Source organism: Anthonomus grandis, chromosome 8 (assembly GCF_022605725.1).
Source record: "Anthonomus grandis grandis chromosome 8, icAntGran1.3, whole genome shotgun sequence".
Lineage (NCBI taxonomy): Eukaryota > Metazoa > Arthropoda > Insecta > Coleoptera > Curculionidae > Anthonomus > Anthonomus grandis.
Genome location: NC_065553.1, coordinates 30,834,370 through 30,857,062, shown reverse-complemented (window position 1 = coordinate 30,857,062; position 22,693 = coordinate 30,834,370). Strand labels below are relative to the sequence as shown.

The 22,693-nt window shown below is 32.5% G+C and overlaps 1 protein-coding gene across 1 annotated transcript; it reads right to left on the bottom strand.

The window, feature by feature from the left end:
- Positions 1–858: 858 nt before the first annotated feature.
- LOC126739619 (CAAX prenyl protease 2) lies at positions 859–22,672 on the bottom strand. The gene is made up of 6 exons (XM_050445376.1): positions 22,497–22,672; positions 2,241–2,346; positions 2,048–2,186; positions 1,533–1,679; positions 1,287–1,355; positions 859–1,224 (listed from the first exon to the last, which is right to left on the bottom strand). The coding sequence occupies exons 1-6, from the start codon at positions 22,670–22,672 to the stop codon at positions 953–955; spliced, it is 909 nt and encodes a 302-aa protein (XP_050301333.1). The 3' UTR covers positions 859–952.
- Positions 22,673–22,693: the final 21 nt, after the last annotated feature.

The following is a 22,693-nucleotide window of genomic DNA, read 5'->3' as shown; positions in this document are numbered from 1 at the left end:
TAAAATATATTTTCCGCGAAAATACGCAAATTGTTTTGCGGGCTTGTAACCTTATAGACCTTGCGCAATGCAGGCCAAATGCATTGCCAAAAATTGGAAGTACGCGCAGTAGTACCTACACACACTTGCAAGTTGATTTTGTAAAACAGCTAACATATCGACCGCTGGCGATTTTTGTGCAGTAATTATTTAATAAATTAATTCTAATAGACTTAAATTAAACTTTACCTAAAGTGTGAGTGCCTGATAGGGAAGGAACGATGAACTGGTAGCGCTACCAAGCCCGACTTCAATGAAGACAAGGTAAGCCATTATGCACTAATGTGCGTTCGAAAATTTATTGGAAAAACGAAGGACCATATTAAATCTCAATTATTTCAAAACCTAATACAGTCCACTAAATCAAAAAGTCTGACCACGACATTAGGTTTATTTAGGGTTTTACTTACCTTTAGTTTATTATTTTTCTAACCCGTAGTGCCTAGTTTTTAATCAGTTTAGCTTATTTGAGGGTCCAATTTAGGTTATTTAGGCTATATTAATTTAGATTGTTATATTGTGAATTTTCTAAAATTTGTATACTTGCTTGCTTTCGGTGTTCTCTCGACATTATATTGGTTCTCTTGATATTGTATTGCTCTCTATCCGCAGAAACAATGTAGTACATTCTAAACATGTATAAATTATGGGCCTTTAATAAGAACCGCATTTCGGGACATTTTGAACAGCTTAATTAGTTTTGTTGTTTACCTGGGAAATAATTAAAAGACAGTCAGGTCAGGTTAGAGTTTTTGACGTTGTCCTGAGTGTGTTTCTTAATTTCATTTTCATGTTTCTGGTTACAATTGGTGTCAGAAGTAAAGTTAACATAATACTATTTATTTTGTCCTCACTTCTCATTTTATATACAATTCAGTCTTTATGTAATACATTTACTAAATAAAAAATGCAATCATAAAATGCTGTACCATTTCGGAAAATGGTGGTACCAAGTGGGGTCCGTTAAAGGCTTTAATAAAAAGCACCATAACACCAGACCAAGCACAAAAAGAGTGGAAATAACCAGTTTTTTACCCCGTTCGTAGCTGGCCACTTCCAAAAAATCGGGAAACCCCATGTGGTTACAGAAAGCGTGAACGACAAAAGTGGTTAAAAAATGACCGGTTCTATAAAACAGGTAGGCAGAATAAGCTCCGAATATTGTGGTGTAAGCGAATTGAAAACCTAAAAAAATTACAGTAAATATATACTTTATAATGGCTAATATTATACAAAAATCAGCTTACATCCGATGTAAATGGCTGTTTTAAAATCCATTCCAAATTTCAGTCTTTCTCTCGTGTGGTGTAAATGAGCTGAAAATATGTTTTTTTTTTAATTTATTATATTTAAAGCTCCCTTCTAATTTTTTCAAGTTTTTTCTATAAAGTAAAAAAATAAATTACAACAAAAAAATTATTTGTCAAATTAACTTTGAAAAGTGTGCAGTAAATTCTTAACAAATTTTTAGTTCTATAAGAGTTGCATCATACCTATCCCAAAAAATAGAGGATTTATCAGGACGGCAGTGATAGGCGGCAAGCATTGCAATAATAAAGGTAACATACAGCTTCTATAGGTAAACTCCTCACTAAATGGAGCTACTATATGGCTTCTGACCCATATAAGATCTAATTCCTCTAAAAAAAAAAACAATGTGATTTATGTTTTCTGCCATGCCATTGTATATTTTACTTAATAAATTATTCAGTAAAATTAAAAGGACAAGAAAATATGATTCAAACATGGGTACGTCGATTTTTTCCATTTGCAGTTAATACTTAAATCTCAAATTCATTCTCACGTTATGTCAGGGTTTTCCGATCATTGGAGGCTCGTCCTAACGGGCCAAGGGGTCATGGCACTGGTCGTAAAATGTATTAATCATTATATTTTATAATTAAATTTGTTGATTATTTAAAAATATATTAGAAAAACGTGTAAAAATTAAAAAATATTGATAAACATATTAAATTTAAGCATACCTAATATTTAAAATAAAACTAACCTGTTTGCAATTTTGAGAATCCATTAGCTACTTCCATTGCTAGAGGTCCTAAAAACAGAGTCATCGTGAGCACTAGTGGTAAAATTACTGCTTGTAGTAGCCCTTGGGTTTTTAACCCTAGAATTTCTAACAGACTTGTCTAAAAAATACACCAAGAAACAAAAATTTAATTATGAGAAAATCAATATATTACCTCCTGAAGTACAGACTTTTCCAATCCGTAAAACAAAAAACATGGTGCGATGAATAACATGAAAAATACACTAATAAATCGTTTTTTAATCGTCGAAGGATGGTCCCTAAAATACAAATTTAAAATTAATTTAAATAGGGCAAATGGTATTCCACTTCGAGTAAGAGATTATATAGCTAAATTATTCTTGGTTTTGAGCAAATATGTACGAGATTAGTTCAATAACTAAGGTAAATTAGTCAAATAGTCAATAGAATATACTCCTGGTCCAGTTGTTATTTATAATGATTTGAAATTTGAGAAGTATTTATATGGCCAGCCCATTTCTGTTTTAATACCAAATTTAAAGTCACCGTTTAAAACTATACTACTACAGTTTGGATGAGTTAGGAAATATGATTGATATTGGTTGATGTTAAATCCCTTAAGTTTTAACACTGAACCTTTAAGTTACCTATTAACTACTAGCAGTGAAATATATGAACAACCAACCAAGCCAAATTACCAAGGTGAGAACCAAACTGATTCCGATAAAACTAAAAACATAATAAATTTTGTTTTAGACATTCTTTCAAGCATAAAAGCTCTAATGAATTGAACACACTGATAAACACAAAACTTAAAATTTGTTTCAGAACAGCTAACTTTATTATGTTTAACAGATGTAGAAAGAGGGAGATCACCCAGCACCATATTATGTTCAATTTTATTTACTATCAGTCCCCATTATTATAAATATTTGCGTAATCATGCCCCTCTTATACTGTCTATCCCAAAACAGTAAAAAACATTTGCAATACATTTTTCCCAGATCCTCATATAGATGAAAGACATTTTTTTTAACCTATGCTCGGAATATTTTTCAGCACCTAACAGATACGGACAAAAATGTTATATTACTTTTTGATGAAATTCATATTGACCCTTGTTTCAACTAGCCCATCTTCAAGTTTCAAAGAAGTTATTCATATATTTTCTGTGGCCAGAATAAATTCGGAAATGTTATATCAGTTATATCAGTATTATTAAAATAATAATACAAAATTTAGAGGAAATTGGTTACCTAGTATTTTGTACAGTTAGTGATAATAATGCATTTATTTATTTGGCACACATTACAAACACCAGTGAACTAGTAATTACATGTAATGTCATAAAAATATAAATAATTCAGTAACTAAACTAGAAAACAACATGGAAAAAGAAACATACATAAAATTGAAAAGGAAAAACACATACAAATTTAAAGTTTGTAAATTGGAAGCTGGCCAGCATGCTTCTGAATGAGACCACACATGTGTGGTCCCATTCAGATTCATAAAGATATGTCTTAGGAATCTCTTTTGCACTTTTCCTATGTAATCTATATGAATGTAGGCGGATGGGATCCAAATTTGTGCAGCATATTCCAAGTGCGGTCTAACCAGGGCGTTATAAAGCCTAACAATAGTTTCTAGGTCGAACGTCCTGCTATTTCTAATCACAAACCCCAAAGACTTATAAGCCTTATTGACCATTTCTATATAATGTGTATTGAATTTCATATCACTCCAAAAAGTAGCTCCCCAATCCCTAATTTTAGTCTTACGCTCCAGGATAAGCCCATCAATATTGTAATCATACTCAATAGTATTTACCTTCCGTGAAAAACTTATAACAGAACACTTAGTCACATTTTATTATTTCGAAACCATAGTATGATATTGTCTATATCGCTCTGACGTAAAATGCAATCTTGAGGGTTGGTTATTATTTAAAAAAGTTTAAAGTCATCTGCAAAAAGAAGTCCCACAGATTCGAACGCCTTCTCACAATCTGTATAGATTACATCTAACTGAGCTTTGCTTGATATTGCTTGTGAGGCATATTCAGACAGTATACAAAGGTTGGTGACAGTTTTTTATCAGTGACAAAGCCATGTTTAAATTTAGAAATACTTGGTTTGAAATGATTCGTTAGTTTTCACATAAAATTAGTTCGAAAACTTTTCCTATGACATTAATATGGTCTGTTGTTTTTTATTTGTTTTGCCACTTTTATGTATAAGAGTGACCAAAGCTGTTTTCAGTGCTTGTGGGAATTGCTTGTTCGTTATGGACAGATTAAATATATGGGCTTTGCTCAAAAGTCAGCTAAACCTTTGTAGATATAAGCAGGTATATTGTCTGTGCCTGTTGACTTTTTGGGTTTTAATTTTTTATACCACTCAAGACGTCAAGCTCAGCTATGACAGGAAAATTAAATTCGGATTCATCGGGGGCCGCCCTAAAACTACCTGGCTGGTCGGATACCTGAAATATAGAGCCAAAAAACTTTGCAAAGTAATCGGCAATGTCTTGAGAAGTACTAGGTAGAGTCACTGAAGTTCATTTCTCCAGGGATTCCACCTGTTTTAGATTTGGAGCATAGAAACTGCCAATATGAACTTGGATCTTGATTTATATTTGCTTCTAGAATGCAGTAAATAGTAAGGCAATGAGTAATTTTTCACCCTTTAATAATTACTCAGAATAGTTTACCCATATCCTATTCATCCAACAAGACCCTATTTTATCTTTTTGACACAGTTCATTTATTAAATAGTATTTTTAATAATTCATTTCAATAATTTCTTATCCTGATTTTGAAACAGGTTAAAAAAAATGTGCTGCTTTTTCGATCATAAAAAGACTGCATGAATTGGAACAAGACAAATTATTAAAACATGGCCATTCGCTTAGCTTAACAGCTTTTTATCCATCATCTATAGAAAGACAGAATATTAAATTACCACTTACAATTTTTAATCCTTTTGTTATCGAGGCTCTGAAAGCTCTGAGGCTTTGTTAGTAATATATCTTTTCCTTAAGATACAGCAAATTTTTAATGGTATTATATGGACATGGTGGAAAATTGTAATTATAAAAATTGCCCTTAAGGGAAAACACTTATTAGGTAAGTACCAAGAATCTTTCACCAAAATAATATTAGCAGCCTCAAATGATGATCCTAAATTTATTTTGTGTCCAAAGCTGTATTATCTTTAGTATCTAAGTAGTATATAGTTTTTGGAGTGATGACATAGTGTAAAAAAATAGTACTAAAAAATAATATAAGATATTTTCATTTCAATACAAACAACCCTTAGTAGCTTCTTAAAAAAAAAACCTCAAATTAGATATACTTGAACAACTAGGAGAAAACGATCTTGATAGCAGAATTGAATTTTGCGAACTGATGTGCCAGCTAATTGACAAGGACCCCAATTGGTAAACCGGCATACCTTTAGATATTAAGATACCTTATGAAAATCTACACCTTTTTCGAGAGGATCATACTCAGATCCTAAACAATTAATTAGGCAAAACAATTAATTAGGGCAGAAATTTATGCTAACAAAATTCGGGTAATTTTTTTTGGAACAAAATTTAACTGGATAAATTTATTTAGTCCTCCTCGAAAATACAATATATCCTTTAATTGTCCAATTTTTGGAAAACTAAGTGGATAAAATTGGTGTTGTGATACTAAATGGAAATAATTTGTATTTCCAACAAGATGGAGCTTCCCCGCACTAGGCTTTGACGGTTTAAGAGTGGCTTAATGAACAGTTTCTAGGGATGTGGATTGGCAGGCGTGGTGCAATTAAATGGCCCGCACGGTCATCGGACGTAACACTACTAGAATTTTTCCTTTGGGGGTATTTAAAAAGCAAAGTTTATAAAACCTGAAAATATTAATGAAATAAATTCTGTGAACTGATTAAATTGTTTATCTTTTAAACAACTTTTTACACCCTTACTTTATTTATAGGTTTATGCACGTACATTTTTGAAACAACGTTGGGTTGTAGATTGTATGCCCTTTAAAATGATGTATCATACTATTATAGGATAGCCATTTGGCATGCCAAAGTATGACGTCAATAAAATATTCATTAATACCAGACATTTTAGCTTACTATTCGCTGGTACGTCAACCGATTTAATTTTTTTGACAATAGCTACGTTTACAACTCGTGTACCAAATATTTAATGCTTGGATCAAATGACGTCATAAGGACTATTTTTTCGGTGTAAATGCCAGCGCACTAAAATTTGATACCCGAATTTGATGCGGAAATTTTGATTTGAAAACAGTGTAGATTAAATTTATTTTTTTTCGCAGTGAGTAAACACCTAGGATCTATTTTGAAGTACCAAAATGACAAGTTTGAAGAATTAGATTGAAAATAACACTTTTGAAGATTTAGACTATAATTCTTCATCTAAACTGATAAACTCCCTTCAAGCGACATTTTGATCCTAGAGATAATCCTGCATTAATTTAACCCTCAAAATCAATTCTTGTAAACAGGGCTGTACTAAATAAAAATAGTTTATCATTTGATCCATGAACCTGATAGATGGACCGCATTGTGAACGTAGCTACTGTTGAATATTTAGACTGTTAGACATTTTAATGCTGCTTACAATGATGTGTCACACTCTGGGTGTTCCCTTTTGACATATCAAAGTGAGGTTAGCTGAAGGTGGGGAAATGATTGACAGAACTTTGTCAAATATAAAATTAAACGCCCCCCTGTATATCTAGATCGACTGTATAATATATCCTATACAGGAAGTTCGAAAAATAGACGGAGTAATTTTTCGTAAAAAAATAAAAATTAAACTATAAGGCATATTTCAATGGGTTATTCCTTGTAAAAAAATACGAGAAAAAGTTTCTATAAACATGGTGGTTTTTATTGCAAGAACAACTACAACAAATGTTGAAAATTTCCGCCATCCATTTCTGTACACCTTCTCACTTGACGAATCATTGAACGACGCAGGTGTTATTGGCATGAGTTCTAACCGCTATAGTAAAATGAGGAAGGAGCTCCATCGTGCATAAAAGTTATTTGATTACGTACATTTAGAGGAACTTCTTCCAGCAGTACGGGCAATTCTCGTTGAAGAAATTCTAAGTAAGATTCGCCGTTTATTCTTAAGACTAAAAAGAGGCCCAATTAAATTGTTACCAACAACACCCATCCACACATTTAAAGAAAGTTGCTTTTGGTGGCGACATTGTACGTAAGCATGGGGATTTTCGTCACTCCATACATGAGTATTATGAAAATTAACAATACCATCATGCCAAAATCCAGCTTCGTCCGTAAAAAGTATGGTTTTATTCAAGTTTCTTTTATTATTAACTTTTTCGTAATACCATTGGCAAAACTGCAAACGGGGCAGAAAATCTCTTGGTAGTAATGCCTGCATACGTTGAACATGATACGGATACAAAAGTTGCCACACAGTGGTGTTGGAATGATTATTCCCTAATCGAGCTGCTATAGTCCTGGTAGTTACACCAGGATTTTCTTTCACAGCACGTAAAACTGCCTCCTCAAACTCAGGCGTTCTTACGACCCTCGGCCGGCCTCTATCATTGGTGGGAATGGCAAAACTTCCTAAGTAACTTTATTGTCAAAAACATCACGAAAAATAAATAAGAAAATTTACATCTTTCCCGCAATCTAAGGTCTACGCTTTTAAAGGTTTTACTTGTATAAGCACGTGCATGTCTGTCATTTCCCCAAAACTGTAATTTTCCATCACAAAAACCGAGATAAAAACTTTTTAGAGAAATTTAAAAAATTAGGTAAATAATTATTTCCTAGGAGAACTGACGCTTGTCAATGTCAAACCTCCATGCAGAAATAAGTTTTCCAAGGCATCTGTGATTTTTTTACCAAAAATTAATCATGCAATAAAACGGTATTTATTTTTTTTGTCGAAAACGAAGTGCGATACGAAAAAAATACAAGATGCGCAAATACAAAAGGCGTTGTATTTTTAAATCCTTAATCAAATAACAAATATTAAAGTTAAAAAAAGGAAAAAGCAGTGGCGTAATTTTTTTGCCAATAATATTTGCTAAGATGTCCCCCGGGACACCACTGAACCTTATAATTTTAATCTAACTAGGGCTAAATTAGCCTCCTAATACAACAAGTAATACTGCCAAATTTCAAAAGAATCGAGTAAATTTTTTTTTAATATTGATAGAAAAATAATATTTAAAAAATTTTTTATCAACCTGTATCTTGAAAACTGTGCATTTCCGGACCCATGTTTATAGAAACTTTTTCTCATATTTTTTTTACAAGAAATCACCCATTGGAATATCTCCGTCTATTTTTCGAACACCCTGTATATATCCCTAAAGAAAAAGTACCAACAAGCTTCTAAATATTTCTTGACAATAAAGCATTGATTGAAATAGAGCGGCTTCGGTACTAATCGTTTATTTCTTCCTTGTACTTGTACCTAAAGTTGAATAAGTATTTTGCATTTAAATTTTGTAATTTTGGCAATAAACGTATTATTATTATTATTATTATCATTATTAATAATAATATTTAACTCTGGTAACCCCAGTATATAAGGCAGGTGATAGGGAAATTATAGACCATTATAAACCAATAAGTAAGTGTGATTTCTAATATTGGAAAAGTATTTGAGAAATGTCTTTTTTTTTAAACGTCTGTTTAATTGGGTTTCTTGATTCAAATAACATACTATCTTCAAATCAATATGGTTTTAGGCAGAGCCTAAGCACGTCTGACGCTATGTACAAGTTAACGAGTACAGTTGTTGATTTCCTTGATTAAGGCAAAAAGTGTATAGCTTTGTTTCTGGACTTGGCTAAGGCATTGGACACTGTCTCCCATCCAGTATTCCTTAAAATTTTGGAACAGTATGCGATCAGGGGGATAGTGTTGGATGTCTTTAAGAATTATTTACTGGACCGTACACAGCATGTCAGGATAGGAAACACAGTGATCCGCTTGCCGTGCAGTATGGGGTTCCGCAGGGAACTGTTATAGGACCTCTGCTTTTTTAATATCTATGTGAATTATATGTTTGATGCTGAAATTGATTGGACAATTATTGCCTATGCAGACGATATGGTCGCTACTTTTTCTGGAGAGTCGTAGGACGCTTTGAAAGAAAAAGTTAAGTTGAGTTTTATAAAGATAAAAAACATTTTGGATAGTCTTAAACTTACAGTTAATATGAAAAAATCAGTGTATGTTTCCTTTTCAATTACTGAAGCAAAAAAGCCAGAGTTTCATGAAATAGTTTTTAATGAAGGTGAAGAAATTTTAAAACAAACAATACCAATAAAATATTTGGGGGTAATAATTGACTCACTTCTTAAATGGGATCTTCATGTGCAATATAAAACAAAAAAAATGCGATATCTAATTTATAAATTTTACATCTTGAGACATCAAAGAGATATTAAATAAAAAACTATTGATAATGGTTCATAAAACTCTGGTTAAGTCCATCTTATGATATGGTATTTTGCTAGGGGGAAGAATGTATACAAGTAACTTTCAGCCACTTTAAATAGTTCAAAATTATATAGTTAAAATATACTCTTAAAGAAACCTAGACTATATTCGACTTCCCTAACCTACTCACCAGAGATTTGTGATATAAGATCTTTGTATATAATGGAGGTATGCAACTTTATATATTCAATTCCAAAAATAAAAAGTAATATTGTAAGACATAACTACCAGACCAGAATGTTAACGCAAGGATAATAACCTATAAGGCAGTAATTAAAAAAAGATAAAACAAGATTCAAAATAATCATCCATTGCTCTCAAAGAGACTTAAGTATATGAGCAAAGGAGGGAAAAAAGTAAACTCAAAGTCCAAGTCTCATAAATCAGCGTCTATTAAAGGTTACGCGTTTCGCCGCATTAGGGCATCATCAGACCTAAATAAAATTATCTAAAATATGGAATTTAATTTTTTTTTTAATTCCATATTTTAGTCAATAACGATACACGATGGTGTAAACTTATTTTATTTTATATTTTTTTATTTATGTTAATGTGAGTCAGTGGGTGGTTTTTGTATTTCGATAGGTATGTCTTTTCTGTTAATTAGCGTTCTGTTCCGTATCCTTTAGTTTTGATAATTTTATTTAGGTCTGATGATGCCCTAATGCGGCGAAACGCGTAACCTTTAATAGACGCTGATTTATGAGACTTGGACTTTAAGTTTACTTTTTTTCCTCCTTGGGCCAGATAAAACAAGAGCCACTACGAGTTTTTTCCTAGTTTTAAAATTTAAAATATGTTATTATATGGTATGAAGCATACGTATGCAATAACACCTCTTCAAAAGAGTATTAACATGTTCCTTAAACCTTAAATAATTGTCTATTTTCAGTCCCAAAACCTTCACAGTATCAGAGAACAAAATAGTTTCGTTATCCAATTGAATGTGAACAGTTTCTATTATATTTTTATGTGATCCTCGGTTTGAAAACAAAACCATTTTTGTGTTACTAGGATTAACGGCAAGGTTATGCTCTTTTGAAAATTGATTCATTAGGTTCAAATCAGCCTTAATAGTATCAGCCACGTTATCAAACTTACTAGAGTCAAAATAATGTATGTATTAAGTGTCATCAGCATACTGATGTATTTCAGAATCTTCAACAAGACCTGGTAAATCTGAAGTACATATAAGAAATAATAATGGGCCTAGGATCGACCCTTGTGGGACACCAGAAATAATATTTTTCGAAGCAGAATATTCATTATTAACCCTTACTTTCTGTGTTCTACGCCACAAGTAAGTTTTAAAAAAAGGACAAAACAACATCACTACAGCCATAATATTTCAGTTTTGCTAGAAGCAAATCATGATCGATGACATCAAATGCTTTCGAGAAATCAAGAGCTATCTTATACTGACTCTTATAGTTCTGTAGGGTGCATGAATATGGAATAAACAATTAATATTTTGTTCTAAATATTGAACTTTTTTATTTATCTTGCGGATAAGATAATAAATATTTTGTTTGTTAATTTATGATTATAGATTATGATTATATATTATATATTTTATATAATATATAATCATATATTATATAGATATTAAATTTTTTTTTTGTAAAATTATGTCACTGGATCTGGTCCACACAAAACGCGTTATGATTGTTGGAGATTTTAATGTTCCGTCTTATCAGACAACCGAAGCTAGCAGTATCAAGTGCAAGCTTTTGACCAACCTATGCGAGATCCTTGGTCTTAAGCAGTTTAACAATATTCCAAATGTTAATAATAGGCTTCTTGACTTGGTTTTTTCAAATTTCGACGTCAGTGTCATCAAAAGTATATCACCGCTTATTGACGAAGATTTGCATCATCCTGCTTTGACAATTTCTTTTAAATCGGCTTCCCCTCATAAATATAATCCTTCTATAAGTTCAAATAATTTACAGCAGTTTAACTTCAGAAAAGCAGACTTTCCACTCATGTATAATTTGTTGCTTCATGCAGACTGGTTGTCCGTCTTGCAGTCTTCTGACGTTGACAGCGCTTGCAAGGAACTTTACAAAAGACTTGATTCAGCTTTTGCTGCTTCAGCACCTTTAAAACAACGAAGACGACGGCGATTTCCAGTATGGTTTTTAAAACAAATTATTTCTAATATCTTTAAGAAGGAAAAAGCATATCGTGATTATAGATCCTCTCCAACTGAATTTAATTTTTCCAGATACAACAGGCTTCGTCAGACAGTAAAATCTCAAGCCCGTGAGGCCTATAACTCATTTGTGACCCAAGCCGAGGAAATTATTGTGACTGATCCCTTATCGTTTTGGTCTTTTGTTAGAGCTAAGAAAGGTCACTCTTCACTTCCGTCTATCATGTGCGATGCCAATGGTAATTCTTTTCAAGGAACAGAAAATATTGTGCCAGCTTTTGCCAAACTTTTTCAGAATGCCTATAAAGATCCAATCAACCTCGCAGAAACCTATCCTCCTTCTAATTCCTCAGACCTCATTGACATTCTTCCATCAATTACCACTGAGGAAATTATTGCTGCTAGTCGGAGGCTAAAGAACAAGTTGACAGCCAGTCCAGATGGTGTTCCAAGTTTTGTGCCTAAAGACTGCATGTTTGTCCTTTGTCAGCCTTTATGTCATATTTTTAACCTTATTTTGAAAACTGGCAAATTTCCAGGCGTCTGGAAATGTGCTAAAGTAATACCAATTCACAAAAAAGACGACATAAACAGAATCGACAACTACCGACCTATCTCCATACTTTGCAATTTTTCCAAAACTTTTGAAACTATTGTTTATAACAGAATTCTTCCCCAAGTTCAATCACTACTCTCGCTATATATAGATAGATCAGCACGGTTTTATTTCTAAAAGGTCGTGCATCACTAACCTCTGTAATGTGACTCATTTTATTTCTTCAGCCCGCGATAGAAAAAATCAGGTTGATGTGATATATACTGATTTCAGTAAGGCTTTCGATCAGATAAATCATAGTATTCTGCTGGAAAAGTTGAACAAGCAATTCAACTTCTCAAAAAGGCTAATTTCGTTGCTTTCGTCATACCTTATTGACCGTCTACAGTTTGTTGAGGTGGAAGGTTGCAGATCTAATACCTTTGTTTCAACTTCTGGAGTTCCACAGGGATCCAATCTCGGCCCACTTCTTTTTATCTTTTATATTAATGATCTTATAGAATTGATTTCCTGCCTTAGACTAGCTTATGCTGATGATCTGAAGATATTCTGGTGTATCTTGGACTGCTTGTTCTTACAGAGTAACTTGGACCTAATTAGGGGGTGGTGCAGTCGAAATCAGTTACGTCTTAATATCTTGAAATGCTGTGTGATCTCCTTTCACCGAACCAAGGATCCTGTTTTGTTTAATTACAATATAGACAATCAAATCCTCTGTAGAAGTACTTCTATTAAAGATCTAGGGATTTTATTCGACGATAAGCTCACATTTGTGCCACATATTGAACAGACAGTGACCTCCTCGTTGAAACTTCTGGGTTTTGTCATTCGAAATAGCCGACTCTTTAACAACTCAAACTCAATATAACTATTGTACTTTTCCTTTGTTAGATCAAGACTGGAATATGGTTCCTTGGTGTGGTGTCCTTTCTATAAAAGCCATGTTGGCTACATTGAGAGTGTTCAGAAAAGGATTTTAAAGTTTCTTATGTTTTGTGAGGATGGAATATATCCAGTTAGGGGATATGATCATGATCTGATGTTAGATAGATTTAATCTGCAATCTCTGGCCATGAGAGAACAATTCATTTTGTAACATTCTTATGGAAGTTGGTCAATAATCAAATAAATTCTCCTTCTCTCTTGAACGATATTCTATTTTATGTACCACGATTTGCTTCTAGAGCAAATATAACTTTTGCTTTAGATTGCGCCAGAACTAACATTAGGTTTCAGGATCCCGTATATCAAATGTGCAGAATTTTGACAACCTGTGACATATTTGTATGCTCCATAAAGGATCTAGGTTTGTCTCTGATAAACCAACAGTTACCATAATTCCTTTTCTCTTCCTTTTTTTCCTTGTCCCATGAATCCCTTTCTTTGTTCATTCTAATGTTAATTTACATCTCCTTTAATTTTGATATATACATGATGTTGGAAATAAACTGCTAAATAAATAAATAAATATTATCCCAGTAAATATGTGAAAAATCGATCCTAAAGTATATATCATTAAAATATTTAAAATTGCGAATGGTTATAAATTTTTGTTTTTGTCTTTTAAAGACTAATTTTAAAGTGCAGAAAGGCATTTGGTTGTGATCACTTAAACCCCAACCAACGGTGCCACTTTTATGACAAATATCTTTAGTATTAATAAATAAACATGGGATCTAAGCATGTTGTATTTGTTATACGAGTTGGTTCATTTATTAATTGCACGTACCCAAAAGAGTTAAGCATAGAATATAATGAATTAGGTTTTAACATTTCAATATTCAGATCTCCGAGAATTACTGAAAAATCATAGGTCACTAAAAGATGTGGAACAACTTCTTCCAGGACATTAATAATTTCAAACGCTTTCGATTTAGGGGGCCTGTATATTATAAGTATTGCCAGGGCCGAGCCTAGGGTATTTGCCGCCCGGGTGCAAGAGCTAATTTTGCCGCCCCTTCTGCAGTGATTTTTATAAAAAGTGTTTTAAAAAATGCTCTTACCAAAGTACAACGTTTAAAAAAAAGGGTGTAATAAAAAAATCATATTGAATTAAATTCCAAACACACATATATTAATCAATATATCAATATTATCTATACAAAAATATACATAAAAGAATATATTATTTACTTATATAAATAAGTATTTCTATATTAATATGTAATTACATCGATATAAACACCTAAAGAAAATATATTTTACTTACATACTAATTTAAAGAAATAAAAAAAAAGTAATTAGAACCCTGGTTAAAATGCTAACATTTACTTTTCTTGCCTTTTTATATGCAAATTTCCTAATTAGGTCGGTAACATCTAAATTAGAAACAATGTCTTCCTAAATACTTATTATTGATAAATTTGATAGTCTTGGTTGGCTCATTGTGGATCTTAAGTAGTTTTTTATTAATTTTAGTTTGGAAAATAAGCGTTCCCCATGAGCTACAGTGACTGGCATTGCTAAAAATATTCTTAAAGCTACGAATAAATTTGGAAATATGCCTTTCAAATCGTTAGCAACCAGATATATTAATATTTCTTTGGCCGAGAAAATATTTCTATCATTAATGTAAATTGATAATATGTCGATTTCATTATAGAGGTCCAATCCATTTATGTCCATATTATTTGTTTCAGGGTCAGTTAATTTAGCTTCTAAATTCTTACAATAGGTCATTATTTCGGGTATGGAAAATGCTTTCAAATTGTTTAAAAAACCAAATAATTCAATAGTTTTTGTAAATCGTGAAATCTCTCATCGAATTTTGAGGTTGAATTATCGAGAAAATTTAAAAAAAAAATTACTTTAAAATTTATTTCTGGAGATTGGATTGACTCATCCTTGTGTTCATAATCAAAAAACGTTTTTTTTCTTTGGTCTTATTGAGTGGTTGAATGGCTGGAAAGGAAATTTCGGCGTCTACTTCTTCCGCAATTTTCTTAGATTCATTTATCATGTCTAAAAACCCGTTTTCCGATCTCATTTGTGTCAAAAATAATTTGATTTCTTTTAGCATCTGTACAGCTTCTGGTAAAATAACATTAGACTTTTGCAGTGTTTTGCTTACTATATTAATTTTTGCCAAAATGTTGTACCAAATAACTAACGAACAAACAAATTTAAATGATTTTATTTTATTTATTAGCAATATTCTTTGTTTCATTATTTCTGCTTTCATCATTAAAAAGCGTAAACAGAGCATCATACACTTTTTCTAACTCAAATCTAAGAGTTTTTATTGCCTCAGTACGGCTTTCCCAGCGGGTATTCGATAAGGGCTTTAGTGTTAGCCTGGGCAGCTCTTTTAAGAGAGCATTCCATCTCTAAGTTGAGGCCGAAAAAAAGACATATATTTCCTGAATAATGCTAAAAAAATTAGTTACTTCTAGAGAGCTTTTTGCTGCATCATTAACTACTAAATTTAAACTATGGGCGGCACAGGGTACAAAAAAGGCTCTAGGATTAATATTAAAAATTTTTTTTTGTAGGCCATTGAGCTTGCCTTTCATATTTGCTCCGTTGTCATAGCCCTGACCTCTCATATCGGCAATATCAATATCGAGTTCTTGTAAATAATTTAATAAAAAATCTGTTAACCCCTGACCAGTAGTGTTTGTAACTTTACAAAATCCTAAAAAATGTTCTCGAATTTCTATACTTTTAGAACAATCATCAATAAAAACGAATCTAACAATAATGGTAATTTGTTTTTGGTGACTAACGTCAGGTGTACAGTCAAGAATGATTGTGAAATATTTGCATAATTTTAAACATTCAACAATACACTTTTTTACTTTTTCTCCTATTAAAAAAATCAATTCATTTTGTATTTTATCTCCCAAATAATGCGGCATTTTGTTCCCATCTTTTTGGACTCTATCAATATGTTCGGCCAATACAGAATCAAATTATGCAATCGTCTCAATTAATTTCAGAAAATTACCGTTACCCTTATCAAATAGTTTTTGACTATTACCCCTAAAAGCTAAATTTTGTCCAGCTAAAAACTGGATAACAGATATTATTCTCTCTAAAATCGAAGTCCATTTTTTTCCATTTGAAATAAATTTTGATTGACAGTTAAACCTTTTTCTATTGATTTTTTTTATTCAAGCCATTTCCTAACACTTTCAAAATGCCCCTTACTGGTTTCGTGCCTTTCTAAAGTCCGAGATAAATGTCGCCAGTCACTATAGCCCTTATTAAAACTATTATCAGAAACTTTAAATAATTTACAAGGAAAACAGTACACTGAATCTTTAGATTTTGAGTAAATAAGCCAGGTTCTAGGAACTTTTTCATTGTTAGTTAATTTTTTTTCAAAGTAAGCAGCGCTAAAACATCTATTTAAATTATTAATGGGATAATTAATATTTTTAATTTGAACAGGTCCTATTCTTAAAATCAATAATCTAATATTATCCGTTAATATTTCGGGCCAATATGCTGGATCTTTAAATCGTTCTTCATTTACCTGAATAGCTTCAATGTTCTCAGTTTGCGTATTTGCTGGCGTATTCGTCGAGTGATCATCTTGTTTCAGTTCATCTCCTGATGGTTGTTGATCTCCATCATTTGGTTGTTCTACATCGGCATCGGCTTCAGTTGACGTCAAAGGTTGAACATCCGGCCTTTGGCTTGTTGAAGGTTGAGGTTGTGCCGGTTGTAAGTTCGTTGATGAAACAAAAAACTTTTTGAACGAACCTGCTAACCGCCTGTCATCTTCCTCCTTTTCTAGCTTCCTTTTTCGGTATTGGGAACCAGAAAGCCTCTTTCGACCATCAGCCATCTAAATCAACAAATATTTTTTTTAGAAATGGCACAAAAATCAGACATTACTTTTTTCAATGAAAAATTGCTTAAGGCATGAAGTTCTAAATATTTGGAAGATATTAATAAAATATTTTAAACTTACCGTTAACAACACAAACACAATTTTTATATAAAATATATTAAAAATAAACATTAATCGACAAGTCGCTTTAAAACTCGCAAATTAAAAACAAAAGGGTGGGAATTTCTAAACATTACTATTGGTGGTACTTTACGCGGCTCTTTTAATTACGCCGCCCTTATAGCATCATCATCACCTTGCTGAACCCACCATAATTGCGGTGCTATTGTTTTTATTACCTGGTCCTGGTATACCTATTTATTTATCTATATAGATTATTATTATTATAGCAACGATTCGGGGAACAATGCTCGGTTTCAGTAAATATTGTATTCTGTTGGCGCCTTAATTATAAGTTTTAAATTTTATAAATTTTTGTTATTCATAAATTTTTTTTCATCAAATGAGCGCCGCCCGGGTGCGGCGCACCCCTTGCACCCCCAGCACGGCTCGGCCCTGAGTATTGCAATATTGTGTATACCAAATTTAACATTTAGGAGCATAAATTCAAAGTCTACATTATTAGCATTAATATCTACAATTTCACACTGAAACATTTACCTGACATATATGCCAACACCACCCCCAACTCTGTCTAATCTATCCTTTCTAAAAAATTATAACCTGGCATAGACACTGCACTGCTTAATATATTTACGTGGTGTGTAATTTGCTGACCAAGAATAAAAATGTGCTACCAAAGCTATTTACAGACAGAAACTGTTCAAACTAAATATTTAATAGTAGTATATGTATGACAGCCTGCTACCAAAAAACAACGTGAAGTATCACCCCTCTAAGGGGTAGTTTATTCTTGACAATTTCTGATAAAAACGTGCTACCAAAACTATTTACCGTCGAAAACTATTCAAAATCGATAACTGATGTTACTATACATATAAGTGCTTGTTACCAAACAATCATTAAAATAGCACCCCTCTAAGGGGTAGTTTGTATTTGTCAATGTCTAATAAAAACGTGCTACCAAAGCTATTTACTGTCGAAAACTATTCAGAATCGATAACTGATGTTACTATACATATAAGTGCTTGCTACCAAAAAATAATTGAAATAGCAACATAGGAAACTACTGCCTGAATGAAAACTTTAATCATCTATATCGAGATCCAAAAGATATAGTTTTTCCGAAGCAACATTTACCTACCTACCATAGATAAAATACCATATATTTTTCAAAATAAAGATTTCATACCAAAACCATCTTTGGAAGACGATAGTGAATACTCAATACTAAATATACAGCTGCCAAAATGATAATTCTACAAGGCAGCGTAACTCTCGTACCCGAAGAGCAAGTTTTTGTCATTTTCCACAATAAACAATAAGAAACATATGGTGACTTTGTTTCCCCAAGAAACTTGTACCTATAAGGGAAAGAGAAACTGCCACCACATTGAGGCAGCCCGTCTGTCTGTTGGTAACATAACTAATTCTCAGAAAAATGTAAAATTATCTACAATCATCAGGAGGAACAGAGGACACAAGTACGTACCTATAATAAGAAATTATCTCTTAACACATAACTTTGTTTATTGTTCCAGGTCAGGAAGAAAAAGAGCTCCCCAGAAGGTGACAGTGGTTGAAGCTGCTAAAGATGCTGAAATAAACTATGCAAATTCAGACAGTACTCTTGGAACTACCATCCTCATTCCAACGGTAACACCAACGGGTGTTTCTAAAAAACGTTCTTTCAAAATTTGTAAAACGCTTTTATGAGAACAAAATGAATATATTTAGAGAAGCTTCTTCCATCAGTCCCATCCCAGAAGAACGATCGATGGAGAGGCAAACATCTTTTCCCAGCGACGGTGACGAGTCAGATTTTGAGGAAATGGCTTCAGATTTGAATTTTACAAAAATATTTAAATTTGAGAATAATAAACAGGTGCATAATCTATGGTAGACAGATATATCCTAAGGATTTAGAATGTCTTGTGAAAGATGAAGGAGGTGTAAACTTCAAAGACCTTTATTTGTCAGATGTGATAATTGATGTTTATTTAGCTTTTCTAGTAAACGAAAAAGAGATAAAAGCATCGGTTGATATCTTTACAGTGGAAGGATATTTAGTTAATTTCTTAGAATCAGATAATAATAGTTTCAAGACTGCTGCAAATTATTTTCCAAAATTTGGACTTTAGGAGAAGGATATTTTATTAATTTCGGTTTGTAAAAATGAACATTTTGTTTTGATAGTGGTGCTGAAAAAGTTCAATACTATACTATGCTTAAATAGTATAAGAAGTGATATAGTATATCGCAATGAAATTTTCTTCTTCATGGAAGTACTACAGTTCGTTCATCAACAAAAGCACATAAGTTTATCCGAAAATTGGAATCTCTACCGGCCAACAGATTTACCTGTTCAGTATAACTCATATGACTGTGACATCATTACCGGATCTTCCAAGGTTTTAGCATACCATCAATCTCGAGAAATCAACAATTACAGAATTCACATTAAAAAACAATTGACTGATTTATTTTACACTACAACTTCAAATTTCCGTACCTTTGCTTAGGATAAAAATATAGTAGAGAAAGGTACAGCAGGCTTTAAAGGAAACATTATCATAAAGGAAAACATCCAACTACCTCACCTAAGCAGAAAATCTCTGACGACATCATTACAATTTCTACAGTGTGTATCAGTTAATTATTGGGATGAGGATACGGCCGGTTTCTGTCATATTGGTGCAGCCAAGTGTTCCAATATTTTTGAAGAGATGATCTTGTGTATGAAATGCTATCATTGGTACCACCACAACTGCGTAGGTCTTCAACAAAAGCCCAAACATGCCAGGATTCATAAATATAATTAGTTAGTTTTAATACTCGCATAACGAATAAAATACATGTTATACCAGGAAATGTTAATATATTATAAATTACGAACCAGAAAGTTTATATTGCGTTTATTTTACTTCTTCAAATTTTCTAATGCCCAACAACAACAACAAAAATTAAAAATCATGATTAAATAGTTCCTTAGGGTAAATAGGAAGCAAGTTTTATAGTTTAGGTAGCTAATGAAAATTTTCAAAGATAAACCATTCCCTGGTGGCGTGCAACTCCTATTATGATATTCTGGTAGAGAGCATTTATACATAGTATAACAGATACCAAGTTTGAATATTTTTCCGACTGTAGGTTACTTTAGTAGCACGTTTTTAGTAATAATTGTCAAGAACAAACTATCCCTTAGAGAGGTGCTACTTCAATTATTTTTTGGTACCAGGCTATCATACATATACTGATTTCAGATATTAAGTTTGAACAGTTTCTGTCGGTAAATAGCTTTGGTAGCACGTTTTTATTAGAAACTGACAAATACAAACTACCCCTTAGAGGGGTGCTATTTCGATTATTTTTTGGTAGCAAGCACTTATATGTATAGTAACATCAGCTATCGATTTTGAATAGTTTCCGGCGGTAAATAGTTTTGGTAGCACATTTTTATTAGAAATTGACAAGAACAAACTACCCCTTAGAGGGGTGCTATTTTTTATTATTATTTTTTGGTAGCAAGCACTAATATGTATAGTAACATCATTTATCGATTTCGCATAGTTTTTGATGATAAATAGCTTTGGTAGCACATTTTGATTTTTGGTCAGCAAATTATTTTTACCCATATATTTATTCAGCCACGTTTCACTTATACCCAAAATATCATATTTATTGTTTACAACATTAAGGAAATCCGCAAAATTTAGCAATAGAGATCTAATATTTCAATTGGCTACATTTAAATAAGAATTTAATTGCTTGTTAGCAATTTCTTATAAACTATATATAAAAAACAATAAAAATACAAATAGCTATTTATCCCAGTAAAAAAAAGTTATTCGTAATTAATTTGAGATCCAAGCTTTAAAAGATATTTCTGATAGGAAATACAATTTTTACCAAACTGTAGTGGTTAGTAGAGATAGACTTTACATTACGTTTGTTACGAGTACCTAATTTAACACAATTAATACACATAAATCCTAGTCCTAGTCCTAGTCCTAGTCCTAGATCTACATGCTATATCTTAAAAAATGACAGAAATACCCTGCAGTCTCATCCAAAATGGGACACAGTGTACATTAATTAACGTCGGAATATCTTGTTTTTAATTTTCATACCTCTAAATTTTTTTTTCAATTTAAAATCAAGGGTTAATTTAGGTATTTCAAATAGAAAAGTACACTGTCAATTTCTGTTTCAAAAAATCTTTCCAACAAAGTACGACACTTAGCAAAGGAATCATTTCATTTAAAAAAATTAATAGGGTTAACTTAAACCCTTTCGGAGGGGTTGGACAAAACACTTCGTATAGTTTTCAATTCGCCAAAAAATCTTAATGGTTTGCATTTTTCTGAAATATTTCTTCGAGAGCGCTAGCGAATTTATTCTCAGTCTCCGAACAATATTTCCATTTTCGGCCTATAGTCTGATTGTACTCGAATAACCGTTATTCGATTATCATGCAAACAGGGAGAGAAAGGGCGTTTTAATTAAACAAATTAATTCGGAAAAATAACATATTCCAGGGGTCCAGACCTACGAGCCGCTCAGTTGGGGGGATACGGGATTAAATATTAAAATATTCCAAAAAAAATTCTCATAGCACAAAGTTCCCACGGATTATGCTTGACCCCGGCGAAGTTGCCAAATGTACACGACCTAATATAAACATTTCTTTTTCAGTTTAAAAATCTTTTAGGTTATGTAGTCTTAAAACTCGGACTTATGTGTAATAAATGACGTAATAAGTTTTGTGTTATAATGAATTTTCTTGTTGGAACCGAAAAAAAGATATATTTTTGTTTCTCCCGTCCCCATTGAACAGCGGAACACATCTCTGCTTTTAACGCTAAATATTAAGCAAGGTGGCAACGGTGCACAGATATCTGACAAAAAAACGACAATATGAGAATGTGAGCCGCATTGCCAAGCCCTCCACCTAAAATGTATTGATTTAGATTAGATTAACATTAAAAAGGTTCCCTAGTACCTAACGTTCGATTTCACGATAGAATTAAAAACACTGTCAAAAATCTAATTTAGAAATACCTACTTATGCTAAAAATGCTAAACAATTGTGAAATATTGAATCAAGGCCGAATTAATAAATCTTGAAAAAATTATAATTCCTATACCATTTGGCAACGTTGTCGCAGACCAAAACACAGACAGGCAAGGGAAAAGCGGGGTGAAGAGTCCGCTACCGTAAGTTAGCGAGTTGAGTGGGAAATTGTGTAGAAATTTATCGAAAATTTGTAAGTCGTTCTAAGTGTAATTTTACGTACCTTTGGTAGGGGCTTTTCCACACATACAGGCTGGCCAAATACGTTACTGATAACGAAAAACAAAGGGCTAGCGAAAGAAAACAATCGAAAATCGGCTTGAAATCGTGTTCCATTTTGACATTTACGTGTGTCACATGACTCAGAATAGTTAGGCTATTGGTTCGGGATTCGCGCATGCCCTCGTTTCTTTCGTTCGT